This window comes from Tamandua tetradactyla, chromosome 21 (assembly GCF_023851605.1).
Source record: "Tamandua tetradactyla isolate mTamTet1 chromosome 21, mTamTet1.pri, whole genome shotgun sequence".
NCBI lineage: Eukaryota > Metazoa > Chordata > Mammalia > Pilosa > Myrmecophagidae > Tamandua > Tamandua tetradactyla.
The window spans coordinates 51111318-51123893 of NC_135347.1; the positions used below are offsets into that span (position 1 = coordinate 51111318).

The 12576-nt window shown below is 34.8% G+C and overlaps 1 protein-coding gene across 7 annotated transcripts in view; it reads right to left on the bottom strand.

Annotated features, from left to right (window-relative positions):
* Positions 1-12576, bottom strand: part of ZFYVE16 (zinc finger FYVE-type containing 16) — a 121367-nt gene that overhangs the window by 19357 nt on the left and 89434 nt on the right. For all 7 annotated transcript variants that reach the window (XM_077139309.1, XM_077139306.1, XM_077139303.1 and 4 more), the window contains 4 exons: positions 4972-5054; positions 4110-4214; positions 3604-3751; positions 1771-1851 (listed from right to left, as the gene is read on the bottom strand). In XM_077139309.1, the coding sequence (XP_076995424.1) occupies positions 1771-1851; positions 3604-3751; positions 4110-4214; positions 4972-5054 (417 nt within the window). The remainder of the gene's footprint in view (positions 1-1770; positions 1852-3603; positions 3752-4109; positions 4215-4971; positions 5055-12576) is intronic.

Here is a 12576-nt window from a genome sequence, read left to right on the forward strand (position 1 = left end):
ATGAGTGAGATGATATTAAATGGTCTAGCAGATATGTATTAGGTGTTCCAATAGGAGGAAGAGATTGAGACAGAAAAAATATTTGAAGAAATAATGGTTGAAAATTCCCCAAATTTAATGAAAAAAATATTGACACACATATCCAAGAAGCTCAATAAATGCCAAAGCAGGATAAATACATTAAAAAAAGAACACATAAAATACATCACAGTTAAACTGGTGGAAACAAAAGATAAAGAGGACATTTTGAAAATAAACAAAAGAAAATGCATATTAAATACAGAGGTACAAAAAATAAAAACTATTCCTGACTTTTTATAAATAAATACTCACAAAGTCAGAAACTAGAACACAGAATGGCCACTATTAAACAAACTGGCAGCTACAGGTATTAGAGAGGATGTGGAACTTATTCACTGTTGGTGGAAACGTAAAATGTGCAGCCACTCACTACAGAGGATGGTTTGGCAGTTCCTCAGGAACCTAAGTATAAAATTGATTTAACACCCAGCAATCCTGTTACTCAGATTATACCCAGAAGATCTGAGAGCAGGAATGCAAAGAGACATCTGCACACCGATGTTTACGGTGGCATTATTCACAATCGCCAAAAGACGGAAACAACCCAAGAGTACACCAACAACAAAAAAAAGTGTAAACAAACATATGGTATATACATATGTAATAGAATATTATTCAGCAGTAAGAAGGAATGAAGTCCTGAAGCATGCAACAACATGGATGAATCTTGGGGACATTATGTTAAGTAAGTCAGACACAAAAGTACAAATATTGTATGATCTTACTGATATGAACTAATAATATGTAAACCTACAGACATGAAATATAGAATATATGGCATATAGTTTACAAATCAGTTAGAAAAAGACATATAAATAGAAAAATGGGCAAAAAATAAGAAAGGCAATTCAAGGAAGAGACAACACATAGAGCCTGTAAATATGTGATAAGATGCTCTACTTATTGCAATTAGGAATATGCTAATTATGACCATACCCAGAGATAACCTACCAGATTGACAAAAATTAAGTAGTCTGATAATACCACATTTGGAGAATATGGTCATAAACAGGAAATCTTATACATTCTATTGTAATGTAAATTGGTACAACTACTTCAGAAAACAATTTAGCAATATCTTATGAAGTAGAACATTTACTTGTCCATCAGCCCAGAAATTCCATATACGCCCTAGAGAAACTCTTGAACATATGCCCAAAGTCTACATACTCATATGAGAATGCTACTAGTAACACTGTTTATAATAAAAAAAAACAAACAACTGAGATATTCATAATCAAGGGATCGATAAATTGTCACATATTCACAAAATAAAATTTTTAATAGCTTTGAAGATGAATAAGCTATCATTGCAGGCAACAAGATGCATAAATGTTAGAAACATAGTGTTCCAAATAACTGTGTGAAGAATAATACTTTTTAAAAATATCCCAAGTAAGCACAAATAAACAATATATGGTATATATAAAGTAAAAAAAAAAATTAGGCAAGAGAATGATAGCCACAAAATTCAGGATAGTAGTTAATTCATGGGGAGAGGAGGTAGTGGCATATGTGGACCCAAATATTGGGTTGAGTTCTAGTTCTTGGGTTGGGTGATGATTTCACATAAGTTTGTGGTACTGTCCTTTATAAGTTATAAATATTCTTTTGTAAATACCAAATACATTTTGAAAATTTAGTGGAAAACGACTCTAAAAAAATAATCTTAAAAGATGAAATACATACCTTCAACTATGCTGGATTTAGCAAGAAATCCTGAAGATGTTTTTAGAGCTCCATTGAATACCACAAAACTTGCACCTGTCACTGATAAAGGAAAACAGCAAATATTTATATTTTAACCTACTCATTTTTATGCTGTATGATATTTATTGAGGGGCATGGCATATTTTAACTGCTCAATAAATGTCAGGCCTATACCATTTATATTAGAAAGCTAATAAAAAAAACAAAATTAAGATAAAATACCGTACCAAGGTCACTGAATGTTTCTATCTAATAAATGATGAATTTTTGTACTATTTTAAATGTTTTTGTCTGTGTCAGTGGGGTGTGGGCAATCGAATACCCGCTATTGGTGGAATGTAAAATGGAACACTATCAATGGAAGACAACTTAAAAGATAATAGCTATTAAAACTACAAACACACAAATCCTTTGATGCAGTAATTCCACTTCTAGGAATTTATCCCCAAATAGGTTCATATGTGTGCAAAATAACATATATTCATGTTAGTCACTGTAGCATTTTTATAAATAGCTAAAGATTAACTATTTATGCCCTGCAATAACGGACAGCTAAATAATGTACACATATTAATTAGAAAATTATGTGGAATGCAAAAACTCTTTTTATACTAACATGGAATAATATCCAAGTGTCAACCAAAAAAAAAAAAAATGCAAGATCAGAACAGAACAAATGTTATGACTTGCTTTTAAAAAGTGGGAAAAAGAAATATGTGTGTGGATGCCTGCGTCAATATATATATATAGAAGTAAAAATGTCACTGAAAGGATATACAAGAAATTGATAACATTAATTTGATTACCTGCAGGGAGGGGAAAAAGAGTAGCTGGGGGTCAATGGAGGAAAGCTTTTTCACTGTAAATATTTATGCCTTTCAATTATACACCACACAAATAAAAAACCTACTCAACGAATAAATAGTAAAAAGCTAGGGAATTTTAATGACAAAAAATGTCAATGGTATGGTAAGCAGAATAGCACGATATAAAAGCATAAATATATAGCATAAAATCATCTGTTTCATATATATGTCAATACAAGGAAATAAAGTGTCAACAGTGGCTATATCTTGTCACTTTTTTTTTCTTTTTCTACTTTTTAAAATTTTTTCAATGTTATATATTTTCCAAGTTTACTACAAATGAGTATGGATTACTTTTATAATCAGAAGAAAAATTTTATTAGCGGCCACAATGTCAGACTATTTTAAGTATGTCAGATATGTTTGAAATATTACAATAATTATGCTGTAGTTATAATTTTATAGATTACTTGCTTCAACTTAAGTTTCCTATCTGTTAGACCTTCTACTACAAGGGTTTAGTAATCACATCAGTCACTGAGGCCATTCAGTCAGAGCCAAGAGTAGTGTCACTCACACATGAGGCTCATTCCATGATGTTTTTCATTCTTATAGTTCCAGTCACTTAAATTTTTATATGCCATCTTTTGTCCTTACCAACCCTGTGCTTACCCAATTAAAAGGAACCAAAGAAAAGAGGAAGCATAGGCGAAGGACCCTCATTTCAGACAGAAATTACCAAAAGGAAAACTCCCACCTTATGGGATACACTAAGCTAAAGATACCAATATGAATAGTCTTCCAAGTCTTTAAGCCTAATGTAGTCCAAAAGCAAAAGACAAGTGAGGATTTTAAATTTACTGATCCTACAACTGAAACCTGAAAGCATAATATTTTTTTACCACTCATTCAGCAAATAAGTAAAATACATATATTTTCCCCTTTGAAGGGGATTATATTAACTGAAGTGGATTTATGAATTAGTATTAGGAACAATGACCCTTACCTTTCCTAGGACGGCCAGTGGCACTGTTGGCCTGTGTTTGATAAACTCCATCATTCTGTATACAGACTAGATGAGAATCTGCTTCTATACTAAAACTAGCTCCAATGCTAATGACATGCTCATTAGAAGAATTTATTACTTTCATTACCTGGAAATAAAACACTCATTTATAAACACTTTCAACATTTTATGCCCTTATTACTTCCAATAAATCAAAGAGTCACATTCCTGACCAGCTTCACAATTATCAAGCTTTGGTCTAGACAACTCCGTGGAATGTGACAGAAATGAATGTTTTAAAATAAAATGGTAAGAAAAAAAAATGCAAAAAAAAAGAACTGAACAAATCCCTTATTAGGAAACAAATTCTAAAATTAAAAAAATTTTTTTTGCCAATATATATTAAATAGTTTGATTCAAAACAGAAAATTTAATTTGATAATGTTCTGGAGAAATCTAGTGTTTAATAGCTGTCTTCAAAATTCAAATAAAACAATTATACTTACATCACTATATTTTTTCCGAGGTATTTTTATGCAGCTTTTCCCCACTTCCATATGAATCAATAGCTGATCTATATTATGCAAGGTATACTGATAATTTCGAAGGTCCTACATAAAATAATAAAATCCCATAAATTTTAAACTACCATCAATAAGCATTCAACCATCCATTAAATCCTTTTTTAAGAGTATCCATCATTCTGTGGCTTCAGACACCTAACTGGCAAAGTGCCATTCAGAAAGCTAGAAAAAATTTTAAAAACCAACTAATCCTTCCAGCTATGCCACATAAATCATGAATATTATTCTTGGGAAGAACTCTGTAGTATTTGGGGGTGAGTTCTTCTTCCTACTTATAGATCTGCCAAATTAGAAAAGGTCTTCAAACCAAGGTGTGTAAATAAAAATGAGTCTACTGAAATATTTTCCTATGGTAACAGATGATCACAAATTACAGGAATCAGAAGTGAAAGAAAACTTCATGTATCATCTAATCCAACCCTTCCTATTACTAATGAGGATACTATGGCTATAATATGCTCAAAATCATAAAGGTGATTGACTTGATTAACACTTTTACTAAAAAACAACTGAGTATAGGTCTCAAATTACTTAAATATGTAACTACAGCAAAATGAATCAAAAGCCAATTATAATCAGGTATTAGTAAATTAGGAGATACTATATTCTAAAAAGCAATTCATCAAAACCAGAGCCCATTTATGTTAAATGAATTAGGATTTCTTATAAGTGAACTTTCATTCTACCAAACATGCCAAATTAAAATAGGAAAATATACGTGTGAGTCTGTTAAATAGTTTAAGTTAACAGTGTAAGAACATAAAAAAATATTTCAATTACTCACAACAAGTAAGTTCATAATAGTGTGTCCTATTTCTCCAAAAAGAGGTTTTCGGCCTCTGATACTTGTTAGAGGGGCAGGATAAGCTACACAAAAGAAAGGAAAACTGGTTACCAACAACAATAACCAAAAAAAAAGCCTTGAATTTAGTACCTGTAATTTCCATTTTAAAAACAAAACAAAACCAAAAAGCTCAACATCAAATACCAATTATAAATTACATATACTGACCAAAACTCTGGTATGAGGTATAAAAACATCTAATCGGTTCTTAAGGAAAAGTGAAAAACGACCTTAACCATTACTGTGCAGCTACTAGCCACTACACTAGGCACATACGCTATCATATTACATTATCATATTATATGCATTATTTTATTTACCGTACCACAACCCAATGAGGTAAGAATGGTTATATATATTTTACAGAGGAGAAAGAAAGATTAAACAACTTTCATGGTGACCAAGTTAATAACTGATGAAACAAGATTTGAAACAGGCTTGCCCAGTTCAAAAGCATCCAATCTTTTCATTACACATATTGTTTCCACACAATTATGGTGACTGGTAAACCACAATAATTTGCTAGACTCTTATAAAATTCTGATAACTTAAACAAAGAATTGAAGACATTTAAGGCATTTGTAATTAATTGTGCTAATTTATGGATAGTGATAAACTGTGATAGGTATTGGGTCAGCGCCATAACAGATAGCATGTAGAGTCAGAGAAGTCAATGCAGAGAAGAGGAAGGGATATGGTACCTCTCGCCTAACTCCCTTTCTTTTTCTTTAAGGCTGTATAAACGCTGTACAACAAAACGGAAAAGATGCCTTGCTGGCAATACAGCAGGACCTCTGAAAAAAGAGCATGAAAATGCTGATGAATTGAGATGCAGAGAACTGGGTGAGTGGGCTCCACTCATGACAAGGAAAGTGCCTGCCACTGCAGCTAGCTTGGGGTATCAGAACCCCTGTTCTCAGTGACTCCCAAACCCCTCACCTTGCCCCCAACACACTGTGCCCCGTCTGCCTCCCATGACCCCCACACCCTGTCCCTTCCCTTAACCCCCACACACCACGCACCTGTACCCTGAATCTCCATTCACCTGCCCCCCACCTTCACCTTGACTTGTGCACCCACAGAGCCCCACGATCCACCTCCCATCAACCTTGTCTCTACGTCTCATGCACCACACCCTGCCCCTAAACTTGAGGCCTGCCTGTGCCGCATACAGCCATTGTGCCCCCATGCTGCCCCCCACAACTCTGTGCCCACATCTCACAACTGTGGACACCATATAGGATCACCCATAGTGATCCCCCAGGGCCTAGCCCTATACCACACCCCACAACTGTGCAGCTGCGCTTTGCCTCACATCCTGTCCCCCACGCCCCCACCCATCCCGCTAATAAAAATCTTAAGACAACTGAGGGATATCAACTTTCAAAGTAATCCTATCAAGATAATTACATGACTCGAAGTACAAAGAAAATCACAAAGCTTATGAAGATGTAGACAGATAGAGCACAGCCGAATGACCAAACAAAAACACTGGAGGAAAAGTAGACCTTGGAACAACTAATCAAAGATGTTCATCCAATTCTACTACATAAATTCAGTGGGGTGGCTAATGACATAAAGGTTAGCAGGAAGAAACAAGAAGACCAGAAAGAATAATTTAAAAGAGTAACTAGAAAAATAGCAGATAAAACAAGAGATGAAAGATACTGTAGACCAAATAAAAAATAATACTAGAGACACACAACAGCAGATTTAAAGAGCCAGAAGAAAGAATAAGTGAACTAGAGGGCAGAACAATTCATTTCAAACACACAAAAATAAATAGCAAAAAAGATGGAAAAATTTGAATTGGATCTCAGGGAAATGATGGACAAAAAGTTTCCAAATATAAGAATCATAGGTATCCTCAAAGGAGAAGAGAAGATTTAAGGGCTAGGAAGATTAGTTGAGGAGAAAATGGAGATAAACTTCCCAAATCTTATAAAAGACACAAATATGCAAATCAAAGAAGCCCAATGAACCCCAACTAGAATAAATCCAAATAAGTCTATTCCAAGACACATACTAATCAGTCTGTCAAATGTCGAAAAGAAGAAGAAAGTCCTGAAAGCAGCAAGTGAAAAATGACTCACCACATGCAAGGGAAACCATGTAAGACTGAGTTTGGACTACTCAATGGGCACCATGGAGGCAAGAAAGCAGTGGTATGATAAGATCCTGAAAGAGAAAGACTTTCAGCCAAGAATTCTTTATTCAGCTAAGCTGTCTGTCAAAAGTGAGGGACAATTCTCTAAAGGTTCCATGCACTAGGGTAACTTTCCAGAAACCTCCAGATGGGTCCTTGGGCCAGATAAAGTCCTGAAAACTGGAGGGCCCAGACTCTCCAAAACATCAGCCAGTCCCATTTCCTATTTGATATTATTGACAACACCTTCCAACATGAAAAAGTTAGAATGGCCATAGCCGTAAAGAGTGGGATAGAAGGATCAAATGTGAGGGTAGAGTTATATAGAGAAGCTAAGCATTAAATTGATATTTCCTTTAGTCTCCAGTATCTTAGGGCAGCTAGAAGTAAAAACCTAAAATTGTGAAACTGTAACCCATACCAAACTCTGAAATCTGTTCTACAATTAATTGTTGTGCAGTGCTTTGAAATTTATTGCTTTTTTGTACATGTTATTTTTCACGAAAAAAAATGAAAGAAAAAAAGTTGATTAGGATGATAAAAGAATATTTATTTCTTCTAACCTGCTATGTTCTGCAGCAGGTAGAAGGAAAAATCTGAGATGATGGTATGGTAGTCCATGACAAACTCTGGAATCTGTCCTATAACTACTTGTTGAAGAGTGCTTTGAAAACTATTGCTTTTTTCTTTCTTTGCTTTGTATATATGTTACATTATACAATAAAAAAGTTTAAAAGAAAACATATTAAGCAATAAACCATTTTCATGTCACACTGCCCTTCTATTCTATTCCATAAAAATAAATATTCATTTTCAAAACAAGAAAAAAAAAGTCAGAGACAGAATAAAATCTTCACAGACAGACAAAGGGCTGAGAGAATTTGTTAACAAGAAGCAGGCCTTTCAAGAAATACCAAAGAGAATTCTGTCGGCTGAAAAAAAGACAGAAGAAAGAGGTCTGGAGGAGGGCACATAACTGAAAAGTACCACTAAGGGTAACTTAAAGGATAAAAAGAGAAAGAGGGAAAAGAACATATAGATCTGACAAAAATCACATCTGAATAATTGAATTTCAGTAATTTAATAATTATATTATTTTCTCTTAGTCATACTGTAAAAGCTTTTATTGGATAATGATGTGCCCTTTCAATATTCTGTCATTTTTCCTTTATTGTAATTAAAACTTACACAACTATAAAGAAAAAAAAAGTACCAAGGACCTAGGAATAAACCTAACCAGAATGTAAAGAACCTGTGCACAGAAAACTACCATAATATTGCTAAAAGAAATTAAAGAAGAGGGTACCCTAGTGGTTCAGTGGTAGAATGCTTGCCTTCCATGCAGGAGACCCAGGTTCGATTCCCGGACCATGCACCAACTACACCCCCCGCCCCACCAACAACAAAAAGAAATCAAAGATCTAAATAGGTGGAAAGCATTCCTTGCTCATGGATAGGAAGGTTAAATGTAGTTAAGATGTCAATTCAATTGAAATTGATCTATAGACTCAATGCAATAACAAACAATATTCCAACAACCTACTCCGAAGACTTGGAAAAGCTAGTTGTCAAATTCATTTGGAAGGGAAAGAGACATTGAATAGCTAAAAACATCCTAAAAAGACGGACGAAGTGGAAGTACTAAAAATTCCCAATTTTAGAGCTTACGATAAAGCCAGTGGTCAAAACAGCATGGTACTGACACAAAGATAGAAGTATTGAGAATGGAATGGAATTTAGAGTGTGGAAATAGACCACCAAATCTATGGTCAACTGATCTTCAACAAGGCCCCCAAATCCACAGAAGTGACACCAAGTAGTCTTTCAATAAATAGGCATAGGAGAATTGGATATCAACAGTCAAAAGAGTGAAAGAGGACCCTTACCTTACACCCTATACAAAAATTACATCAAAGGGTTTGACCAAAGACCTTAATATAAGAAATTGTACATAAAACTCCTAGAAGAAAATATAGGGGAATATCTTCAAGACTTGGTAATAGGAGGTAGTTTCCTAAACTTTATACCCAAAGCACAAGCAACAAAAGAACAAATGGATAAGTGAGAACACCTCAAAATCAAATGCTTCTGTACCTCAAAAGACTGTCAAAAAGATGTAGAGACAGTTAACTCAATGGGAGAAAATATTTGGAAATCACGTATTGGATAAACGTCTGATACCCTGTATACATTAAGAAAATCATACAATTAAACAACAAAAGAACAAACAACTCAATTATAAAATGGGATAAAGATCTGGATAGAAATTTTTCCAAAGAGCAAATGCAAATGGCTAAAAAGCACATGAAGAGATGCTCATTTTCATTAGCTCTAAGGGAAAAGCAGATCAAGACTACAGTGAGACATCACCTCACATAAGAATGGCTGCTACTAAACATACAAGAAACGGTAAATGTTGGAGAGGATGTGGAGAAATTGGAACCCTTTAGCACTGATGGTGGGAATGCATAATGGTACAGTTGCTATGGAAGATATTATGGTGGTTCCTTACAAAACTAAATATCACACTGCTCTATGACCCGGCAATACCACTATTTGGTATATACCCAGAAGAGATGAAAGCAGTGACACAAAACAGACATTTACACACAGATATTAATAGCAGCATTATTCACAATTGCTGAAAGATGGAAACAATCCAAAAGCCATTAACAGACGAGTGGAAAAATAAAATGTGGTATTAAAAATACGATGGAATATTATACAGCAGTAAGATGAAATGAGATCCTGAAGCACATGACATGGATGAATCCTGGGGACTTACTTCTGAGTGAAATAAGCCAGATACAAAAGGACAGCTAATGTTTGATTTTGTTTTTATGATGTTAGTAAAGATAAACTCAAAGGCTTACAATACAGAACATTGGGGACCTAGAGATACAGAGAAGATAGATGGGTGAACAATTAGCTAATGAGGTTGAACTTAAATGTAAGGGAATAGATAGAAGTTAAGGTAGTTCATTAGTGGGCTTATAGACCCTATAAGCCCACTAATGAACCTTTCAATCATGAAGGTGAACATGATTGAAAGGGTCGTATAGAGTCATGTGTTACACCAATTAACACTACAAATATAAATAAGTGCATACAAGAACTACTTCAAAGGTATGAATCTTGTATAAAGAGTAAATAATATTGAGGTATAGGGGGAAAATTACTACTGAATGCTATGGGCTATGTTTAACAGGAAGGCAGCAACAGTACCACAGCTATAACTGAGGGAGAGGATAAGAGTCAAGGGGACGTTTGGATTTTCTATTTGGTGAAGGTGTGTATAACAGTTATTTTTTTTCTTGGGATCAATGAAAATTGTCTAAAATTGAGAGCGCTGACGATTATACAAGTAAGTGAGGATAATGTGAGGCATGGATTGATGACTTTGGACATTATACATGATGCCCAATGGATGGAGGTGTTGAAGGATACACTGACTGAAAAGGAGAATGGCGAACTGTCGTGTATATATATGATCGCATATTGTGAGGCTACAAAAAGGAATGAAGTATGAGGCATGCTATAAGGTGAATGAACCGGGGGTACATTATGTGATGTGAAACAAAAAGAACAAAAGAACAATTACTGTATGGTCTCTTTTAGAAGATACTTAGAAGAAGAAAAATGGGGTCAATATTGTAAACTCTTTTAGGAGTCACATGTAGTCTGCAATTGAAATTATTTCTAGATTTTGACAGGCTGTGCTTTACATGTATAACAAGATATTTTCCTGGAATTTTGGGTACCTGTGTGACACCTAAAATACAGAGTAGGAGCTCTGAAGGTCTGTAAGTTAGCACTGTCACATACGACATCTATTAAGGGGACTGAAAAAGAGATCCGGCCTCATTAGAGATAAGAATGATGTTGATTGGGTTGGGATTAGGATAAATAAGAATACAGGGGTAAGAAGGACATTGTCTGCATTTAAGAACTTCACTTACCCAATGAGACCAAAGTAAGAGAGGTTTATTTTGTCCAAAACTTAAATTTTCTGTAGCACATAATCTAATTCACCCTATATGAACAGATTGTTTAAACAACTGAAACACTGGAGTCCAGAATGGGAATGAGGGTTGACAATTCTGTATACCTTAATGTAATGCCTAGAGACCTCCCAGAGTATGTTGAACAGATAACCAAAAAGCATTGACTAAGTTCCTTTAAACACAGGAGAAAAAAATATGGAACTATTTAAGTTTTACCATTAGGGAAACCCGAGATACCCTCAAACATTAGGGACTCTCAAGTCAGTAGGCCAGGCCCTTAATCTTGAGGTTGGTGTGAAGTTTATTTAGAAGCCAAGAAGCTAAGCCTACCTATAGTAATGCCTAAGAGTTACTTCCAGAGGCCTTCTTTTGTTGCTCAGATGTGGCCTTACCTCTCTAAGCCCAACTCTGCAAATGATATCATGATCCTCCCCACTACACTGGACCTGACATCCAGGGGTCAAAGTCTCCCTGGAAATGTGAATCCCAGGGATAAGCCTGGCCCCCGGCACCATGCAACTGACAATGCCTGGCTAGCCAATGGGGGCAAAGAATTGTAACAAAATAAGGCATCATGGCTGAGAGAGACCAAATAGAGCTGAGAAGTTATTGTGGAGGCTACTTTTAGGTAAGCTTCAGCTATATATTACTATTTAGCTATATATTACTATTTACCACGGTTTGCCAAACTCCAAACAAAACCATTCCTGCCAGCCCTAAAGAATACACAGGGCTCTGAGATTCTACAAAAGTTCCATGTTCTATGATTACTTTCCAGAAACCTATAGCCTCCAGATCAGTTTTTAGGCCAGATAAGCCCTGAACCCCAGAAAGGCCAGTCTCTCCAGAACCTCAAAATTAGTTCCTTCCGCTATCCCATATTATCGACAGCCATTTTCAACATGGAAAAAAAAGTTAGAATGGGCATAGACTAAATATCCCTAAAGACTGGGAGAAAGATCTAAGGAGAAGGTAGAGTAATAACGGAGAAGACAGGATTTAACAAATGAATATGACTGCTGAATTATTATATTGATATATCTTTTAGTCTCCATTGTCATGGAGCAGCTTGAAGGAAAAACTTGAAATCATGGAATTGCAACCCATATCAAACTTGGAAATCTGTTCTATAACTACTTGTTACAATATACTTTGAAATTTATTGCTTTTTTTAAATATATAATTCACAATAAAAAAGTTAAAAAAATTAATAGAATTAAATGTCTAAAACTTCATTAGATGTGGTGTACAATCTATGAAATAAACACAATATTTCTTGGAAGAAGTCAGGAATAAAGAAAATGTGTAATTTAAAAAGATTTAATACTAAAAAGGATTTAACTTAGAAAAACCATACATATAAACATGAACCATTATTTCACAACAGCTCTAAAA